The 21,127-nt window shown below is 36.1% G+C and overlaps 1 protein-coding gene across 4 annotated transcripts in view; it reads left to right on the forward strand.

The window, feature by feature from the left end:
- Window positions 1–21,127, forward strand: part of LAMA2 (laminin subunit alpha 2) — a 340,056-nt gene that overhangs the window by 68,574 nt on the left and 250,355 nt on the right. For all 4 annotated transcript variants that reach the window (XM_064413130.1, XM_064413127.1, XM_064413128.1 and 1 more), the window contains exons 2-3: window positions 12,636–12,806; window positions 16,903–17,015. In XM_064413130.1, the coding sequence (XP_064269200.1) occupies window positions 12,636–12,806; window positions 16,903–17,015 (284 nt within the window). The remainder of the gene's footprint in view (window positions 1–12,635; window positions 12,807–16,902; window positions 17,016–21,127) is intronic.

Raw genomic sequence — 21,127 nt, forward strand, 5'->3', positions numbered from 1 at the left:
TCTTGATCACCCTTTCCTTTGCTTTTAAGGCTTAGATACATGTCCTGAGTATTCTCTTATCCTTTCACCTTTTAAAAGTGTCTCTCATTTCTTCCTTTCAGGAACTTCCTGATTTTGACACTTGCGCTCTTGACAATGTCTGTGTTTATCCCCTTGTTCTCTTTGTCTGTAAAAGGAGCTGCTCCTGCTCTACCATCTGCTCCAGCTCATATATCAAAATCCCCCCAGTTTTGCATAAAAGGAGTGCTGCATTTCATTGCTACCTACCTGCAGTATTAGGTTTCCTGCCTATTTCAACTCTCAGTACCTATTCTAAATTCTTCCCTTTTTCTGGATTTTCACTGATCAAGAAATCAATTCTCTTCAATTCTATGTCTCAGTAACTAGATTCCATGGAAAGGATAATCAACTGTCACTGTTACTTGGAAAGCAATAGTAGGCGCCTTTATCATCCAGCTCTGGTGGTTGTGAATTTATACAATTACAAGCAGTTAAACCTGTCACTCTTCTAACCTATCTAGCTCTGATTTTTTGGGCCTCTCCTTCCTTTCCTCTTTCCTAGGCCAGCTGATTCAGAGAACACTTAAATTTTAGAATTAGTTTTAAATATTACAGCCAATGATCACAGCTGTGCTTGTGAGTGTTATTGACTTGCTAAGTCTGCAAAGATCTTAACATTTCAAATGCATTTTTTGTATGGAAGCCAATCAGCTCTGTCTTGTCAATACTATTGCTAGAAGTCTCATTTTGTAATGTGGAACTTTGAGAGGACACTTTCTCAGTGTGTTTCAGGGGACAATTCTTGCAGAATCAAAAAGTGCCTAAGGTCTCCATGAATGGAGCAGTCTCTTCCCTGAATGACTAAAAGCAACTTCTGTTAATTAGAAAAAGCTGCATAAAAAGTTGCTGCCATGCATAAATGTGGGAAACATGAAAACTGGGGCGGGGGGGGAGTATTTTGCTAGCTTTCTGAACAGTGAGAACAGCCAAAGGAAAACCCAAGAGACGTGCATTTGATTCATACTTCTGAAAAAAAACCCGTTTGTTTCCAGCTGAGTCCATTGCTAAAACCTTTAGTTATGCAAATAAATGTCATATTAGTGACAGTAGTACCACTGAAACTTGTTAACATCTTATTGGAAGACCTGAAGAATTCCTTTCCTTGATGTGTCATCCCATGCATTTTTAAAGCAATGTGCAGGGATTAATCTGCATGCAGTTCTGACTGATTTTAATGGAATGTAAAGATGTGACACCTGTGATGTCTCTGAATCTACTTTTATAAGGAAGAAAAAAGGAGGGTTTCCACTAATACAGATAGGCACAGCTTTAACAGAGACATATTAAGAGATACTGATATAATTCAATTTTCATGAATGGTAAAGTAAGTATGTATAGGGATGTTCAAGCTGGTTTATATTCTAAGCCAGATGTCTTTGGCAGTTACAAGCAGAAATAATATACCAGGTTGCACATTTTCTGTCTAATTCTAAACCATAGTATATTGTTACTGGTTTGCTGATAGCCATCTGCTCAGACCTCATTTGATTTTTCCATTGAGTCACAGTTCAAGTAAGGGGACAAAATATGTGGAAGGCAGGGAAATTATCTCATGAAGATAATATTATTAAATATTTTTTCTCACAAAATATATACTAAAATATATTGAAATCATGCATATATTCTGTTCTCTTTATGAAATAGGAAGAATTTAAAATTTACTACTATGGCTACAGATATATATGCACTATCTATTGTATTTTCATGTCTGTATATATTACATATGTATAATTTACAAATATATGAATACGATACTATAGCTTTTACATGTATTTAGGAGCCCTTTTGTAGCAAAGTCTCTGGTGAACAAATTTAGGTGACACACAAGAATTATTTCAATGTGCAAGAACAAAAGAATTCTGTAAAACCGACAAAGAGTGTTTACAATATTATTTCATATTCTCCTATGTAACTGGACATTTCTTGGTTCAATGCATAGTAGTAGTATTACTACACAAATATACAATTTAATTTTTCAATTGTGCTGTTTTTGTTATTTGCAGTATTTCTCAGTTATTCAGGCTAATCCGTGCCTCAGAATATCTGTGAAAGTGAAACAGGCAACCTGTTCTATGAAAAGGTGGGAGTCTAAGATATGAAAAATATATTTTGCATTTTGCCTTGATGCTGAACCACTGAAGGCCTTGATCTTGCTAATTTTGCTTTAGATGCATTGGAATTGAACAGATCAAAGGTGTGTGGCCTTACAGTATAATCTGAGAAGGGCAAATTAGTTCTCATTTTAATTTCATTTAATTTAACATATTGTGTAGCATGGGTTTAAATAACACATACATGTAAAATGGTAAATGTGAACTGTATGTGTAGCTAAAATGGTTTTAGGACCGCATGGATTTTTGGAGGACAGTTTGTCATTTGCAAACCTGATAGACTTCTGTGATGAGGTAACAGACTTGGTGGATGAAAGGAAAAGAGTGGGTTATTTATCTTAGCTTTATTAAGGGTTTTGATGCTGTCTCAGTAACATCCTCAAAGAAAAGCTGATTAAATACAGGTCAGATAAGTGGAAAGCAAGGTAGGTTCCAAACTGAATGGGTAGTCTGAATGGTTGTATCAGTGGCATAGAGTTCACCTGGAGGCAGGTCATTAGTGATCACTGGGCGGGCACTAACAGTCAGTACTGGGGCCAATACTGTGTCACATCTTCATTAATGACCTGGATGATGGGGCAGAGAGCACCCTTGGGAGGTTTGCAGACAATATAGAATTGAACAGACTGGTTGATATGCCAGAAGGCTGTGCCAGAAGGGCACTGCCAGGTTGGAGAAAGAGACTGACCTTAGCAAAAGGAAGTGCAAAGCCTGGCATAGGGGGAGGGGCAGCCCCATGCACCAGTACAATCTGGGGCCAAATGGCTGGAAAACAGCTTTGCAGAGGAGGACCTGGGTGTCCTGGTGGGTAAGCTGAGCATGAGGCAGCATGTGGCAAATGGGGTGCATTAGTTAGGGTGTCCACAGCGGACTGAGGGAGGTGATCATTCCCTGTCAGCTCAGCAGTAATGAGAGTGCAATGGAAGAGTTGCATCCTGTTCTGGGCTTCTCAATACAAGAGAGACATGGGCATTTTGAAACAAGTCCAGGAAATGGCTGGGAACATGAGTAAGGAATTGGAGTGTCTGTCTATAAGGAAAGGCTGAGAGGGCTGAGGTTGCTTAGTTTTGAGATGTGTCAAGGAGATTTTATCAGTATGTGTCAGGAGGTGATAAAGAAGACATATCCAGACTTTTTTCAGTGGCAGCACAAAAGGTAATGGACACAAATCAGTATACAGGAAATTCCATTTAAAGAGAAGAGAACAATTTTTTTACTCTAACTGTAGTCAGACAATGGAATATATTGCCCAGAGGGGCTGTGGAGTCTGCATCCTTAGGGATACTAAAAACTCTGCTCCACAGTCCTGGGTCACCTGCTCCCATGACCCTACTTGAGCAGGGTTTGGGCTAGATATGAGGTCCCTTTCAGCCTCAGCGATTTCCTAATCCTCTGAAGCCAGTTCTTAAGAACTCTGCATAGAAATTGCTAATTGATGATTTCACATTTTTACTAGAATATGTTGAAAATTTATAATCCTTATCAGTATGTATTTGTATAGCATTACAGCAGAGTAGTGAGAAGTAAATCAGTTCAAAGAATGAATTGAACGTCATGTTTATTCAAGCTCATCAGCTGAAACACTTCAAATTATTTTAATCTGAATCCTCAGGGTAAATGTAAATGCACTGAATCTCTTACATATGGTAAGATCAGTTTTTCCCTTTGCTCTTTGGTTTCATAAAGTTAGACTCAGTTTGGACTTTTTTTTTTGTCAGTTAGATGATAGTGAATAGATGGATGACTTTTATTAGCCCCCATAACTTGCCTTTTGTTACCTCTGATACAAGAACACAGTATACATCTCAGTCTTTCTGTTTAAGTTGACAGTGTTGGAGACTCAAGGGCGCAGTAACTAATTCTGACTTTTCTGTGTGGTTTCAATGGGCATCGATTTTGAAGTTATTGCAAAAACAGTCATAGTCTTCATATTCTTTAGTGTCCGAGATAATGCATAGCAGGGCCTTTTTTCATGAAGCAAATAATTTGTCAAAACAAAAGTTATCAGTGAATTGCATCTGGACGCTCTGATTTTCCCAGGCTCTAGCCTACCTTTGAGAAATTCTGATTTAATTTCCTCAGTTTTTCATGTTTTTTTTTTTTTTCTTTTCTCCTTCAGTGATGGAATAGACAAATCATACAGGTCTGTGTCTTGCTCTCTGTTTGCAAATGAGACAAGTATGTCATCTTAGTATGGAGACCCTGGTATTCAGTTGTGGGAATGGAATTAAAATGGACATTTTTAGCCATGCCCTGCAGTTTGGGGAAGTTGTAAATTGGTGTGTGCTATCTAAGAGCAGACGACACATGATTTGGGAAAATTCCTGTTTACAGAAAACTGTTGCCTTTCAGATGTTGATTTACTTTTTCTTGTTAGGCCTGCTTGGCTGCCCAGAACCGTACTACAGCATTGCAAAGGTTTTAATGAAGATCATGTGGTCATTAAAAAATAAAAGGAAATAACTGTAAACAGTGCACTGCTGCTTGCTTCTTCATGCATAGTGAACCCTTTCTACAGATAAAGTATTTGTACAAGTGGGATTTTGCCCTTCAAAATTTTTGTCAGAATACAGACGGAATACATTTGAAAATCAGTGGGTGTCTGACTCAGGCTGGGCATGTAAATACCTTTGAAAATGAGATGTCCATTAAGTCTTTGTGCTTTGGATTTTTGATTCAGTGGGAGTTCTGCCACAGATGTCAAGGAGACAGGATTTCATCTTCACCTGTGTTTTTCCTGTTCTCCTTTGCAAAACAACCTTTTGTGACAGGTCTGAGAAAAAAAAAGGAATTCATTACAAAGCAAGGAGGATGCTTATGTATTTAATACAATAGAATATTGGGGTGAGCCAGTAGTGATTTTTTCACTCAGTCTACAATCTATAAAACTGGCAGAGTTTTACTGTTAAATCAAGCAAAGTCCCTACAGATTTTCAATGCTGTGAGCTGTGGAGAGGCAAGGTAATATTACTAGATAATTGGTATACCCTCTTTCAGATGTGTCTGGTACTATGTAAGGAGTATAGTTAGATTTGCCATCAGGCTTCTTCAGGTTAGTGTTTCCTACTCTGGTTTTTGTGTAGAAGATAAATATGCAGGAGGCTGTATGTAATGTTGCTTAGAGAGAATAGAGGAAATCACCTCTAAGTAAAAGCAAGCCATCTCTACCACCAAACATCAACAACTATTTTTCCACTTCCTTTGGAAGGAAAAAAGGCTGACTGCTGAACAGTACTGTAATGCACAGTGATTTGGGGCAACTGACAAAAATGGGTACTGAAACATTTGTTTTCCATTTTGTTTTCCCCTGGACAAATGATCCTGGTGTCAATTTTTGTTTTTTTCAGTCTGCATGCTCTGTTGTGTCTGGACAGCTATTTCTTCAAATTGGGTTTATTTTCCAGTTGTATAAAAGTATTCATCTACATTGTGGATAGAGTGCATTAAGTTACTCCCTGTCGTGCACAGCTGGAAGCAATTCAATGCTGCAACATTTTGTTTTGTTTTGTCCCAGTTTTTTCTCCCCACTGTGTTCCCACAGCCTAGCATAGCTCTGCGCTGCAGCAGACAACTCTCTCTTTTTCCAGTGACACTTCTTAGAACATCGGAAATTGACATATTCTCTTTTGTCTTTTTAGTACAAATTCAGTGGCAAACAGCTCTGCTTGACTCCATGAACATTTCAAAGTGCTCTATAGACTAGGAAGATTGGCTTGAAAAGTTAGACATATTTAGGCAGGCTGTTTTATTTTCTTCTTTGAAGAGACTAGATATTTTGAGAAGATTGAAGGAAGTGTGCAGTGCCAAATACTGGTCTGTTTAGAAGAGAGAAGAGCAATATGCAGGTCTTAACAGAGCTTTCTTTGAAGGAGAAAAAACATTTTCTCTGTTCTAATGCTTTAATAAGACACAAAGAAATCCCAGAGTTGGTAAACCAAAGTTTCTCTTCTATCTTGGAAGTACTTAAAAAAAGCTGTTAAAAATCAATACTGGTTTTTAAAGTAACATTTTGCTTGTATGTGCAGGCACTGCAATTATTTATATTAATTTTACCCTCAGTAAAACATGATGCTGATCTTATTGCTGTGTAATCAAATCATAATATAGACATTAAATTATAGTGAATGCAAATTTCAGTGTGCCAATAATCTCCTGTAAAGAAGGATTACAGGCTTTATGAGTATCTTTGCAGTGGTCTTTCTTTCAATTTTCTTCTCTCTTCCAGTCTCTACCACTCAGAGAGTTCCTTCCTTCATCTCTGCTGCTGTCTTCCATCTCCTATCAGCCACCTATGGTGATTCTTTCTTTCTCATTTAAGATGTCTGCTCTTTCCTCTGTGCAGTAGCAGAAGTCTAACAGAGATTATAATCTTGGTTTTAGTTCCTTGCTTGTGCTTCCATTGGAGTTCTGGAGTGTAATTCTAGTGAGACTTACCCCACCAGTTGCTCTGTAGGTGTGGGATACTGATGTGATTGGAACTGGATTTACAATTTCCCAGGAGTTATATGAAGGGAAGGAAATAAAAATGTGTCTGAACTGGTAAGCGGTAGGAACACTAATGTGCAAGGTAAGTATTTTGTTTACATTCATACCTGTTTCCAGTACCCTTCCTTTGCTGTAGCTGCTTCTTGACACATTTTTAAAGTAGGTTACCCCAGTGACTATCCCCACTTCATAATGAACCTGTAATCACCATTCAGCAGCTGGAGATGAAGTTAATATCTTTGATTTCCCTCTAGAATCCCTCCATCCTCTCTCAGCTAGGGAAATCAACTCAGTGGGCTCTGAAGGTCAATCAAAGAGTGCTGTTCCGTAAGGGAGTGAGAATGAGACTGAATTCAGCAGCTGACAGGCTTTATGAAAATGTCTTGTACCTGCTACTTGTGTAGCTCATCTGCTTCTGCTGATCTCCACTATTGCAATAAGGCATGTGGAAAATCTGTTAGTTTGGCAGGGGAGTAGGTAATAGGGCATGACAAAACGAGGCAGGGTGCCAGGCATCAGATTGGTAGGTATTATTCCACTGATACTCATGGAGCTTACACGAGCTGAAGGTTGGTGGGAACTCATGAAAAGTAGATAAAAGAAAACACATGAAGCAGGGCTGTTACTTCATTTTATGCCGTGAAAATAAGGAAAGAATAAGAAAATTAATTACGTAATACTGCTTCGCAGAAAACTGCAGGGAAATTGCGAGGCTCAAAAGAATGTTCTCTAGAGGATCTACAGAACAAGATCTCTTCCATAGAATAAATAGCCATTGAGAAAACCTCTCTGGGTGGAAGGTAATAATGGGAAGTAGTATAGGGAACCATGGCTGTTGAAAGAATTGAATATTGGCAAAAATATTACAGTTTCATTAGCAATACCACACAAAATTAAGATGATAATTTCTCTTTCATTTTGGATGAACCTTGATGTCGGGATGTATATGCTACCAGCCTTAGTAAGAAAAAAACTACAGATACGTATCAGCAGCAATATTGAGGAAAAATATTTAGGAGTGGAGGGATGTCTCCCTGGGTAAAACCCTGCATCAGCTAGTAATTTAGGGATGTTCTGAACTAGCAACTGCACACAAGCCATTCATGTTTAACAGCTGTGGATGAACTTGTTCTATGTATTAATCTAACTGGCTTTTTATCCATTCTTGCCTCTGAAATAAAAATATTTTATTATATAACTTATTTATCTATTCTAGAATTTAATTGCTATCATGCTGAAAAGCAGTTTCATTTTTAAACAGGAAAAATGTCCCAATCAGTGAAGAAAACTTCTGTCTGATTATTTGACTCAACACCTTCAATTTGTGGTAGACCTACCACGTTCACTGCAAAGATTTAATTACTAAAGCCATTTATGATTTTGTATGCAGTTACATAATTTTATACATCTCCCAGTCTTTTTGTTTGCTGGTAGAAAACTCATAGCCTATTCCTGTTCACATTCAGAAGCTGTTCCTCAGCTGTGATCTTGTCGCACTGTTCTTAATTTTTTTTAGCTCTACCATATCTTTTGGAGATGGGAGATGAAGGATACCATACAGTATTTGAGTTGTCGGTACAAATGGATTTATGCAATACTGTAATGGCATTTTGTTTCTATTCCTTGAGCTAATATTTTAATTGAAATATCAATAATAACTCTTTCAGGACTAATAATAGCTAGTGCAGAAGCAATCATATTTTCCCCCTGTGTATCAATTTCCATTCCTTGATTTGGAAAATATGCCATTTTATTGCCTAGACAAAGCATTCTGTGGAATTTTTCTACTGTTCTGTGGTCTATGCTTATTTTAATATTTGTGAATAATTTTTATAATCAACGAGCAGTCATCTTAATTTTTATCCTCTTTTCTAAGTTTCTTATGTTGCTGTTGGAACAGAATAGGATTCAGCAAAGATTGCCGTGCTTTTCCACTGCTATTCTCCATTTTTTAATTCTGACCTCATGAGAGGTCATTCCTTCTTGTGTTATGATGGCTTACTTCCTTTAATGGCCTTTGTGGAATCTTGTAAAAGTCTGTTTACTAGTCTAAGTGTGTTGAACTCACTAAATCACTGAGATGCTTGCCAGTGTCTCCAGAAAATTTTAGTATTAATAAAGGATGGCTTTTAAAGCATCTGTAAAAAAAAAAAAAAAAAAACACAGATCCCAAGCAGTCCCTATTTTTATCTTTAAGATAGGTATCTAGATGTGCTTTGATCCACGACCCATTATAAAAAACGAGAATGTAGTTAGTACTACAAGTTAGTACCTTGATACCACACCTACTTAACTAGAACATTGGCAGTGTAAAACTTGTGTACGTAGGGGTTTGTAGGCAAGAAAATCCTGCTGATTTGATGCTTTTCCTTTTTACAGGTTTTTTTCTAAAACTGTTTCTGTTCAAAATGTATGCTAAACCTATCATCATTAATTCTCTAGTGACTTGAGCAGCATGCTTGATTACCTGTGCATTGTACACCACTTTAAATAATTTGATTAATTTCTGTGTTATTTGCCTTTCATAGTTTAATCACCTGTCAGCACTAAACAAACTTTCTATTGTGTTTGCATGCACTAAAATCTTCATGGAATATGTTCCATGCTTAAAAACCTAAATGTTGAGCAGAAAGTTGACTGCCCATTTCACAGGGGAGAATCTGATACTCTTTCTCTTCATGCAGCAGCAGTCCTTTGAAAACCAGAAACTGAACCCAATTTACTAAAACCACTACCTAATTAAAAGCCAATCTTTTCTCCCTGTCTCCTTCATAAAATTTCAGAAAAATTTTGTTTTTTTTTTAACAGATAGAAATGATTGCTAATATGATTTATGCCAGTGACACAAAGGAGAGAAAAGACTGATGTTGCTGTCAGTTGAATGGAGAATTTTTCTGCTTGCACTTGAGCTACACAAAATAAAGATGATATGTTTGTGGCTCAGAGGCATTTTATCCAGTCTTTTCACTGGAGCAAAGGTTTACAAAAGTCATTTGGCAATAAAGAAAGAAAAGGTCTCTGTTATAATTTTAGCAGATCATATTTTTGGAAGTGTTTGATGGGAGGATGCCCATAGAATTCAAGGTGGGATTGAAAACAGATTTTAAAATTTATTGGGAAATTGAATTGAAGATGTGCTAAACTAGTACACCAGTTTTTGAATATTTTTTGTGTATGATTATTGTAATGAAAAACAAGGCAAAAAGAAATCAACTGTGCTATCTAGAGCTCTCTTGACTTTTTTCCTGTGGATTTATGATTGGAAGATGAATTTTTAACATGTGAATCGCAGGAAATGCGACCAGATATATTAGCATCATAAACATTCACATCTTTAGTTCATATTCAAAAGGCCTAGCTAAAATTTTCAAGAAAATTGTTTAATCTTCTGTATTGATAGAATGTCATGCTTCTGTTGTGAAAAAATATCTATATCTAATTGGTAGAAATCAATATGAATACTCTTGCTTCCTCCATACTATCAGGCATGCACATCAAATGTTCTTCTAAAGCAAAGCCTTCTTTTGGGCTGTACAAAAAAATAATATAGAATCATATAATACCCTGAGTTGAAAGGGACTCATAGGGCCTATTGAGCCCAGTCCCTTGGTCCATGGAAATAAAAATTAAAAAAAAAAAGTTCAAATATGTAGTTGTTAATTATTACTTGTTAAAACCCCAGGGTTGAGGAATTCATGAATAGCAAAGGTGAAGTGCTGGCTGTAATGTGCATCTTTTGTTCTCTCCTTGTCACTCTGAGCCTCTGGGGAATTCAGTGTGGAGCACCTCTGTGAAGTGCTGGCATCTTGACGTGGGCTCTTCAGTGAAACTCCCAATACTGGTTTTGTTGCCTGTGTTTGTACTGATTATGAATAAGGCTCTTTTCGTAGCTTTTCTGTGAGGTGCTCTGCACATTAAAGAGGTGACCCAAGGGTGAATTGATGTTCTAATAAACAGGTTTCTTAAGCATTCATTTATTTACATATCTTGTATTTAAATTTTATGTTAAAACTTAAAATAATGGCATGATTTGTGATACACATAGATCAGGTAATAGTTTTACAGGTGTGTGAATCTGGAGGCTTTTTGGTTGCTCTCTTTCAGCTCTTTCTTGAAGGATTTATTCTCCTGATGCCATGTACCGCAATTCTTTGCGTGTAGGATCATTCTGTCCTTTGTACGAGGTTCGCTTTTGAGGGCTTAAAATACTTAGCTCTGAACCAAATGCCAGAGTCTTTGTTAAAACTAAATGATTACTGGCTTCTGCACTATTAACTTTGTACAGCCTAAAAAGAGAATAATGAGGCTGTCAGTCAACTTAGGAAGTTCCACAGCTATTAATTCATCTACTCTGTTAATGCTTATACAGATTTTTGCCATGCAGCCCCATTGCAGAAGACTGAAAATACCACTGAGTGCAGTGAATAAAAATACAAGAACAACTGCATATATTTTAAAATGTGGTGAAAATAAGCTTTAATCTATACAGAAGAGGCAAGCTATATGATCAATAAAATCTCAAGTATTGACTAACTGCACAAATTGGATGAGCTAGTAACTAATTTGCTCTCTTGCTCAAGGAGTATATTTACACATGGTTTTAAAGTGAGTGTGAGAGTCACTAACTGACAATGTCAAAGGACTGCTGTACCATGTCTAGCCAAGCTTGGTAATTAAATGGCACACAGGTTAATTGCAGAGACAAGCAGGAGACTGGTGTTAAAGGACTGAAAGGATTCAGTTGCAGAGTGTTGTCCATTTGAGGACAAAAAGAAATGCCATTATAAAGGGAGCTCTCAGAGTTCAATAATGACCAATTCAGTTTTTATTAAAACCTTATTTTCAGGTTTTAATAGTATAATAGGGTTGGAAGCTGAAAAAATTGCAAAAGAGTGACTTTTGGGCCACTTGAAGCTGTTATAAATAAATCTAAAAGTGATCCCAAGAGTTCATACATCAGCCTATATTTTTTTGATTGGTTGGTTGGGTTGGGTTGGGCTTTTTTGATTTAACCTGTAGCCATGGCAAATTTACTTTTGAAGATACAAAACTGGTTGATTTAATGAGAGGGGTACTAATATATACATTTGACACATACTAGCCATCTGTCTCTGTGGATCAATTTTATTACAGCTCAAAGGTTTTGATCAGTACTTAGTGGGAAGGAGAGTAACCCACCTTAATGAATGTTCTTCATATGGTTTATAATCTTTATAGCTTACTGCTACATATAACTTTGCTCAGCAGAGCACTCAGACGTGCTTAAATGCTGTGCTGAATGAGAATTATAATACATCACTCTGCATGTGTACCTAGAAAAATAACAACAGCACTACCATAAAAGATAAGATGTCGTATTTTCTTCCTGAGGAAAGGGAAGTATGACATATGCTATTCATGTTGCTGGATAAATTACCCAGCTGCTCTGATGACAAAGGTGTCTATGAAGTCCTAAGCAGAACAGTAATACAGTGTAATGCAAGTGCTGCAGTCTGTGGAGGAAAAGCTTTTCCATGGGGATGTCAGCAGAAAAGAAGAATGATAAGGAGTTTTCATAGGTACATTGTGTACAGTGTTGCAGTGGCCAATTGCATAGGAACACAAGGTTTGATTGTGAAACATAAAATTTTATGATGCTTTGTGTGTTTCTGTACTTTCTCCTTTGGCATCCTGCTGTTTTTCATGATATAACCAGAAGGTAGCAATTTGAATTTTAGAAGAATGGGGAGAAACCCATCAATATAATGGCTTTGTTCTGATGATTCTGGATACACATCAAAGTTTTGGTTTTTTTAATTCCATAGCTGTTGAAAATGAAAGCTTTTGCTTTAATGTTGTAACAGGTGTTACATTCATTTGTGATTATTCTGCTAAATTCACCTTGGTTTTGCCTCTGTTGCTTTTGTTTATGATTTTATTTTATTTTATTTTATTTTATTTTATTTTATTTTATTTTATTTTATTTTATTTTATTTTCAGGACTGTTTCCTGCAGTGCTGAACCTGGCTAGTAATGCTCTCATCACAACCAATGCTACCTGTGGCGAAAAGGGGCGGGAAATGTACTGCAAACTCGTAGAACACGTACCTGGACAGCCTGCAAGGAACCCTCAGTGCCGCATTTGTGATCAAAGGAGCCGAGTTCCACATCGTATGTGTGCCACTTTCCTTTTGTTCCTTTAAAATGATTTTTTTCCAAAGGGTGTAGATACTCAGGAAACAAAACAATAGTTCACCAGCCTGATTACTGTGAAATGTGTGTCTCTATTTAAATCAAGTTAACCATCTCTTCCAAAGGTGTTTAAAAATCTGTGTCTGATATTGGCATTCCTCCCACAGAACTTTCTGATTCAGGTACTGGAAAGCAGAGCACCTAAATTCAGATTTTTAAAAAAATTAAGTATCTACAGCTGTTGCTGAATTCTTTTAATATACACTAACCATGAATAAAAAACAGAAACTTACTTTTACCTGCATACCTACTTGTGGAACTTGAACATTTTGGCCAATCTAAGCAATATCTGAAATTTCAGTAAATTTGTATTCAGTGAGCCAGAAAAAATAAGATAAAGTAATGGAGCACTGCTTGGTTTAATGCTTAGTTTTTAATATTAAAATTGATTTTCTCTAACACTGCTTTCTTAAAGATTACCTGGAAGCAAAATCAGTTTTCAAATAAAATTTGTCATCATCTACTTCAGATATGCCTATTTCTGGTAGTTGGGAAGATTAGAACTAAGAAAATTTCCTAGTCAAGTCATACAAGTTTAATTTCATGTAACCTTGCAGTGAAAGACATGAACAGCTTTAACATTATTAGATTTTCGTGGGTATATTAGTGCTGTAGATGGTAGAGGATGTAGGGATACTTAAGACAACTTTTAATGGAATAGATAAAATACTGGAAGCAGCAGAGACACAGAATCATGAAGACAATTATTTTTTACCAATTGTGTTCCAATAAAACTTAGCTCATTTGTACCTCATGGCATTTAAGCATGTGCTTAAAACCACAGGATAAAAAAAAAAATAAAATATGACATTTAATCTGTCTGCTAGTTCTAGACAGGATGAGCTGTCTGTGGCTGTAGCTTTCCAGAGGGAAGCTTGTTTGGATTCTCCTTAGACACTTCCTCCCATGGCCAGACTTTCTAGAGTGGCTTACTCATTACATCACTCAAAACAAAAGCGTTTTTTTAATAGCTAATTTGCATCCCCTTGCAGAAATTCATGTTACCTATTTCCTAAGTTCAGTCAATACAAGGAATGGATTATTACTCCATTTTTCTTTAAAAAAGTATTTTAATTAATTGAGGTGTCATGGTATTGCTCTGTCTAGTTTCTACACTAAGCTATCTTTCATTCTCCTCATAGGTTTTGTCTTCTAGGACTCTAACTGCATGAATTGCAATTCTCTGAATTCTCTTTAGAGGTTTTAATATCTTTTAAAGTTCACCTGAGCTCTTACTAGCACTACACAGAGATCCAGGTTTGCTTCAGAATAACCATATATTCCTGTTCACTGTTTTACTTTGATATTTCCTATTGCTAATGGTGAAACATCAACATAGTTGTCCATTGTAAACTTCAGATGCTTTCTTTTCCAGCTAAATTACTCCTCATCTTATATTTGCAAAGCTATTTGTAATTGTCCCAATGTAGACTACTTAATTTATCTGAAGACAGTTACGACCTATTTTTTCCAGATTGTTTTCCAAGTTTTAATGTCTTCTTTAACTACAGAAAATGCCACCTTCTGAGAGAAGATCATAGGATTCTTTAGCAATAGACATATCCAATCGCATAATAGCAGTGTGTTTCACTCAGAGAAGAATTTTGATTTTGGAAGCATTCCGACTGGCAGAGAGACTGTGCAAAAGACTTTACAGATGGGTATTTAGAGACATATGCACATTACCCACAGTTTTCTCCTATATGAAGCTTGCTTATTTCAAAAATCAAACTTAAACCAGAGATATTGCTATGTCTTGTCTATGATGTCAGGCAGTGTACACTAAAATATGTGTATACACACAGACATGTATGTATGTATATAAAAAAACCCAATCTGAATGATTTATATCTATGTTTCTCCTTGTTCCTACTCTCTTCTAAACTTGAATCAGTCCAGCTTCATAATATCTGGTCTTTCGTGACAATCATATCTCATTTTAAGGTCTTCAAATGTTCATTTGGCAAAGAGAAGTGCCTTGTTTAAACAGAGATGGCTTGTTAATAGGAGAACCATGTAATATAACCAGACTTTAAATGATCCCCCTGGAATGTGTGAGTCTGGTGTGCCTCCCCTTAATTACTGTAGTAGGAAATGAACACAAATTCCCTGGTTAATCACATGTGAGTCCAAATTAAAGTGCACAGTTTGATGGGCTCACTCTCTAAGTTCTCCCTCTTGCCATCCGTCAGGAAGATTGATTCTTGAACTCTATTTGCAATCCAGTCCTTTTTGCAAATATTGTATTTTCCTCCTTGTCTTTAAAATATGCTAAACATGCCAGCAGTTAATCAATTTTCAAATTAATTATGATTAAACTTTCATAATGGTGATTACAGTTAATTGTTGATTCATCTCCCAGTTCTCCTTCTGATGATTCACCTTTATATCAATTTGATCTGAAGATCAAATTGATAGATCAAAATTTCCAGTTAGACAACTTCTGTCACAATCACTGAAAAGTCCTGAATTTGATTTGCAGCTGATTTTTGCTGCTGCTCATTTAAATCCAAAATTTGAAAAAATGATCAGAGCTGTGGGAACTGACAGCGTGTAAAGCATGGGAACTGCGTGCTTTTCTTTTCAATATAAAGAAAAAGCTACCTATAGCTTTATCAGTTGTAGTACCAGAATTCTAACTTGAAAATGTTGCTGCCCACTAATACCATTGAATAATATTTAAATGAAATTTTTGGCATTTTCAATATTGAGCATTTATGCCTTCACTCAGTCCCACAAAGCCCTTTAATTGTATCTTTAAATATGTTCAGGCATTCTGGCTTCCCCTAATGAGCTAGGACTCCTGTCCTCCACAGGTGGTTGATACAGCAAAAAACCAGAGATACAAAGACTATCAATCTGGCTGGTTGATTTAAGTAATAATTAAAATAATAAGTAAATTAATCAGTTCATAAAGTAATTATTTGCAATTCTAGGCCCAGCTAGTAATGAATCATATTCCAGTTTTATACCAAGGAAACCTGAGAGTTTAGAAAGTCATTCTTAATCAGAGGGGTAGAGTTTTCTCCTAATTCATGTTCTTGCAAGCAGAACTTGCATAGAAGAAACTTACCATATATGAATTTCCATTGGGTTATTTTCTTCATAATGTACAGGCTTACTCTGGAAAATTAGGGACTTCAAAATATAGATCCTTGTACCTTTTAAAATTTTGATTTTGTTATTCTCCATTTTGTACAGGAAAGAAACACAAAAATAATCTAGAAATGTTGAGTGTAATTTTTCTTAGTCTAAATAACATTAAAGTACTAAGTAAGCAAATTTGGATAATGTAGAAGATCTTGAAATTCAGGAAAAAATCGATTTTGTAAATAAATTTGTAACTTCTTACTTAGGATTCATTTGGGACAATGCAGCAAGGTAAATATAGACATGAAAAATAATGCATCTTGGAATTTGATATGGATTATAACCAAACAAACCTTTACATGCATGTATGTGAGTCAGAAAATTTTCCAGTTGAGGAATATAATCTGTAATGATTCTTGAATTATTTCCTCTGTAATGATTTGTGAATTATTTCCTGAATTATTTCCAGGTGAGCTTAGAAATGTCTTAGAAATGCCAGTATTACCAGAATTACTTTAATCTCTGCTTTTCTTGCACACCATATCTCAGATTTCTGATTTGTTGTTTCTGTTGCAACATTCCATGACTTTGCAGTACTTGAAACTTTGGAAGAGTGCAGGAAGCATTTACTTGATTTAAATGCCTGCATTTTCTGTAGCGTAAGGAGGGCCTTTTGCACTTAGATGTTCTGAATGACCTTGTGATCATAACCAAAATTAAACAACTAATATTAGATCAATATTCCAGTAATAATAAGCATGACTGGTGGCTCAAGAGTGCAAGAAAAATTAATTTATTCTTTTTTCTTTTTAAACTCCTGCCTTATTAGTTCTGCAATTGCCTTAAATCTAGATTTTAGATCTAAAAAGAATTAAATCTTCTAATAGTTTTGAAATTTATTTATATGTTTTTGCTGTTCTAACAGAACGACACCCGATAGCAAATGCAATTGATGGCAAGAACACTTGGTGGCAAAGCCCTAGTATCCAGAATGGAATTGAGTATCATTATGTGACCATTACATTGGACCTCCAACAGGTAGACTTCTATTTGTTCCTTTCTGGGCTAGCTTTCTTTCATGGTCGATCACCTGGATTATCTCAATTTTTGCTTTATGTTGCGTTCCTACATGAAGACATGACCAATTTCTCCTATAATTTTCTGTTGTTTATATGGATATGACTGACCCATTAATTGTAACATAATGTGCCAAATTTAAAAAAAAAAGTTATTTCATATATATTTTTAGGAAGTCATGCAGTTTTGAGTACTTTTTGTCTGTGAAACTGAAGTACTTACAGGGTAGGGATTTTTATACATGAAGGAGCCTTTGAATTCTGAAAGTATTATTAGCATTCTGGCTTTGGAGCCCTCATTGCTAATGGCAGAAACAATCCTACATCTGCTTTTTTGGCCTTATATATGCAAAAGTATTCAATGTGCATTTCTCTTTCAAACAGGAGAGCTAAAACTTTTATAGAAGTTTGAGAGTAGGATCCTGTGCATTAAAGAGGCTTGTGGGGCTTTTTAACATGTCTTTTAAGTTTTCAGAGTTATTTGCTGGTTTGCTTCTACAGCAAGGAATTGTGCCTCTTGTTGGTTGTGATCTGTTAATATGCAAGTAGCTCTTGGCATTAGAAATAAATTCCCATCCTTGTTTTCCATCACCCTAGAAATTTTAGTTGTATGGTTGTTTAGGTCAGGTCTTTTAAACGAGAGCATTACAACTTCTGGTTTTTCCCCTGCTATTTTATTATCTGATTATCATCAGAAATTAGCAAATTTATGAATTTATGAAAGTTTTAAGTTTTCTTTTGTATTAAAAGCTGGTAACTAAAGGGTCAGTGAGGACACTGTAGAAAATGTTTGGGTTGTTGTAATGTATTTAAAAGGCTTCTCCGTGAGCCAGCTGATAGTGGTCTGAGAATGCTGCACTGTGTGTGGCGTGGGTTTGGGGGTTTTTTGTTACTGTTTTGTTAAAATGAGACAAGGATCAAGTCTGACCCTGTTTCTTTCCCATGTCCTATTACTAACTGTTAGAGGAAACTTGGCAGTCCTTCTGCAGCTCTAAAGCTGATACCTTCTCTTAAGCCCATTCATTTGTTATTGGCTGGAATAGAAGCAGTGTTGAGTTTTCTGTGGATGTCAGAGAGGTGGGATAAGACCCTGTGTCACTAATGCTATCTGGCACACCCTTTATGAGCTGAGTAACCCATCTAGTTAGGAATGCATGTGATTTTACTCACCACCATGCAGAAACAGAGCAAGTATTGTTCCCCAAAATGTACTAAAATTCTACTGCGATTTGCATGGCTTTTGGACTGCTCAGTAAGGAATAAATGTTGTTTGTGTCTTGAGAAGTATTAGGAATTTTTTTTTTTTGCTTATCCAGGAATTTCATAGTCAGAGCATTATAGACTATTAAAGTAAGTGGAGGAATATGAAATTTCTCTTTCAGCTTTTGTTTTGTGTAGGAGTCACTATGAATGGTGAAGGTCACCAGATATCTCTGGGATCTCACTTAAAAGAAATTCTATTCTTTACCTTTGGCTTTTAGGAGATTCAGTAATTGCTATGTTTGTGTTGATGAATTCTTGCTTTAAGTATAAAAATGCTTAACTTCCTTTTGTACAATAGAAATAACAAATGACAAATCCACAAGTAATGGACTGAAAATTGCAGGAATGCATTAGTTCTTATGTTATTACTGGTAATTATGATAGTACATGGAATGCTTTTAGCAATCCCGATTTCATGAAAAAATCAGAAAAATAATTACAATTTCCTCATTTATATACTGCTTGGCCTTTTTGGGCAGTGACTTTTTTTTTTTCTTTGTTGTGCTGGGAATTCATATAAAAACAATGTATACTGTTTAGCAATAGCTAATAAACTATAGGAAGTAACATTTACTTAATGTTAGAACAAGCCCAAATATTATCAGTCCTGTTGGGAAAAATGTAGTATTTTTTCTTGTTTTCTCTCAATAGTTGAGTCTTGCCTTAATACTTACAAAGAAGTTTTATCTATACTGGAGGCTAGGTTTCTAATTCATCCAAGTATGCTTGAAATTTTTACTCCATTTTATTATTAAATTATGAGTTGAAAGTTTGAACCATTTGATTCTGAGCATCTTTGATGATTTTCTCTTAACCCTTCACATTTCCCACTCTTTAGACATTGTAACAAGGCTCATCTATATCACAAGAAAATTATGGAACTGCCTGTAAATGTGAGATTATTTTTTACAGTGCTTTTCATCCAGTAAGTGCATAGGAGGTCAAAAATACAGATTTATTTGGGAGTTTCTCTCATGAATTGAAATGGAGGTTAGAGCGACAGGTTGAACTCCCTTGGTGGATCCAAGTTTGGAAGGGAGTGGTTCACAGATGGGCTGGGTGCCACGAGAAGTTGTCTGCTGTTCTGCAGCTCTTAGTCCTGCTGACTGGTGAGGGTCTGTCTGCTCTGCCTTGAGAGTATTGGGTGGTTCAAGCTCAACAGAGGTACTTCAGGTCCCACAAGAGCAACGTTCAGCAGGACTGAAAATAGCCCTTCTCTTCGAGGATTTCAGAGCAGGGAGCTGGCAAAACAGAAATGCTTACACGTCCAGGGAGAACATATTCCCTGTAGTTGTGGTGTTTCGAAATCCTCAATTGGCCTTAATTTCACAGTGATGTAGAAGATTAGTAGAGTATCTTTAAAGAAAATTGGCAAATTCACAGGAAAACCAGTTGGCATTTTGAGGTGAAGTGATCAGCCCATCTGTTTCTGATTTCTACACACATCAGGACACTTTCTTTAACAAATTCTCAACTACTCTAGGGAACAAGGACATTTGCAATATCCTTGATACTGCTCAGATACTTGTGCCAGGAGCATATTTATGTGGATTTAGACTTTTTTGCTGTGCACTTCATATTTTTAAAATTATGCTAGAATATTTTATGTGAATTGTACATGTGTAGAATGCAGGTGGACCCAGAGTTAATATTCTGGCAGAAATTTCTGGGTTTAATAACCATGTCTTAATTGCTTGAGACTGTGGAGGATCAGTTCCGTGTCCAGATGATGCTTTCCAGGACTACATATCTGAAGAAAAAGAAAGTACACTCTACAGAGCCTTGTAAGCTGCAAGAGCAAGAATAATTGATTAAGCTATGTAGCTGTTTCTCTCTAAAACACTTGTACTTCATCAGTTGTAGGTTCCCTAAGCTCTGACAGCATCCAGCTCCCTCACCTTCTCTTTTCATCCTCTCCCCTACCCTTCTTCTGTAGGAAGGGAGGAAGGAGTCTAAAAATCTTATTCTGGCTCTGTGTAGATGGAAATCACTGCAGTCACCATCCCTTCCAAAGGCAGTCTCAGAACACTTATTATAGGAATGATGTCATACAGCAAACTGGTGGCAGAGACCCATAAATTAACTAAATCTGCATCCCTGCCTAATTAATTTTTTTTTTTCTTAAAGAAGAAATAACCAGGCCTTGGAGTCTTGACCATTTCAAAGTTGTTGCATGATTTTTGGATTCTGGAACAATCTCCCTGTTATCTGGTTTCAAATTACTAGTGGAATCCATTGTTTGGATGTTTATACAGTTGAACCCCATAATAAGGTCCAGTTCACTTAATCCTTTAGGAATTGACTAAAGGTAATCTTACAGCCATAGTGAAAAAGAGGTAAATCGGATGATATTTGACAGCATTGATTCTTTTAATACAAAACTGTAGGTTTTTATTTTAACTTATGACAGCTGACCAGACAGTGGCTAAGGAATCAAAAGTTGTTGAGAAACAAAGCCACATTAAAATAGTCTTTACACATTAGCTGCATAGTCATATAGGAATACGCATATCATTGGGCAATATTTGGTTTAATGCTATATTTTCTCTTCTCTGGAACATCAAATACATTTTCCATTGGGGAAAAAAATATTACAGCTAGCTTTCTGTTGTATCAAATATCAGAACAGCTGAAGGAATGAAGAGGAAGTTAACTATACTGCTAAGTCTTGGGACATAAGAACCAGTTTAGTAAAATGAAGTGCTGTATGGTATTTAAGTGTTAAATTTCTATATATGTGCAAACATTTTGTTCAGGTGTTCAATTAATATTTTCCTTATCTCTTTTACCTTCTAATAACTGTGGGCTTAA

The sequence above is a fragment of the Passer domesticus genome, chromosome 3 (assembly GCF_036417665.1).
Source record: "Passer domesticus isolate bPasDom1 chromosome 3, bPasDom1.hap1, whole genome shotgun sequence".
Taxonomy (NCBI): domain Eukaryota; kingdom Metazoa; phylum Chordata; class Aves; order Passeriformes; family Passeridae; genus Passer; species Passer domesticus.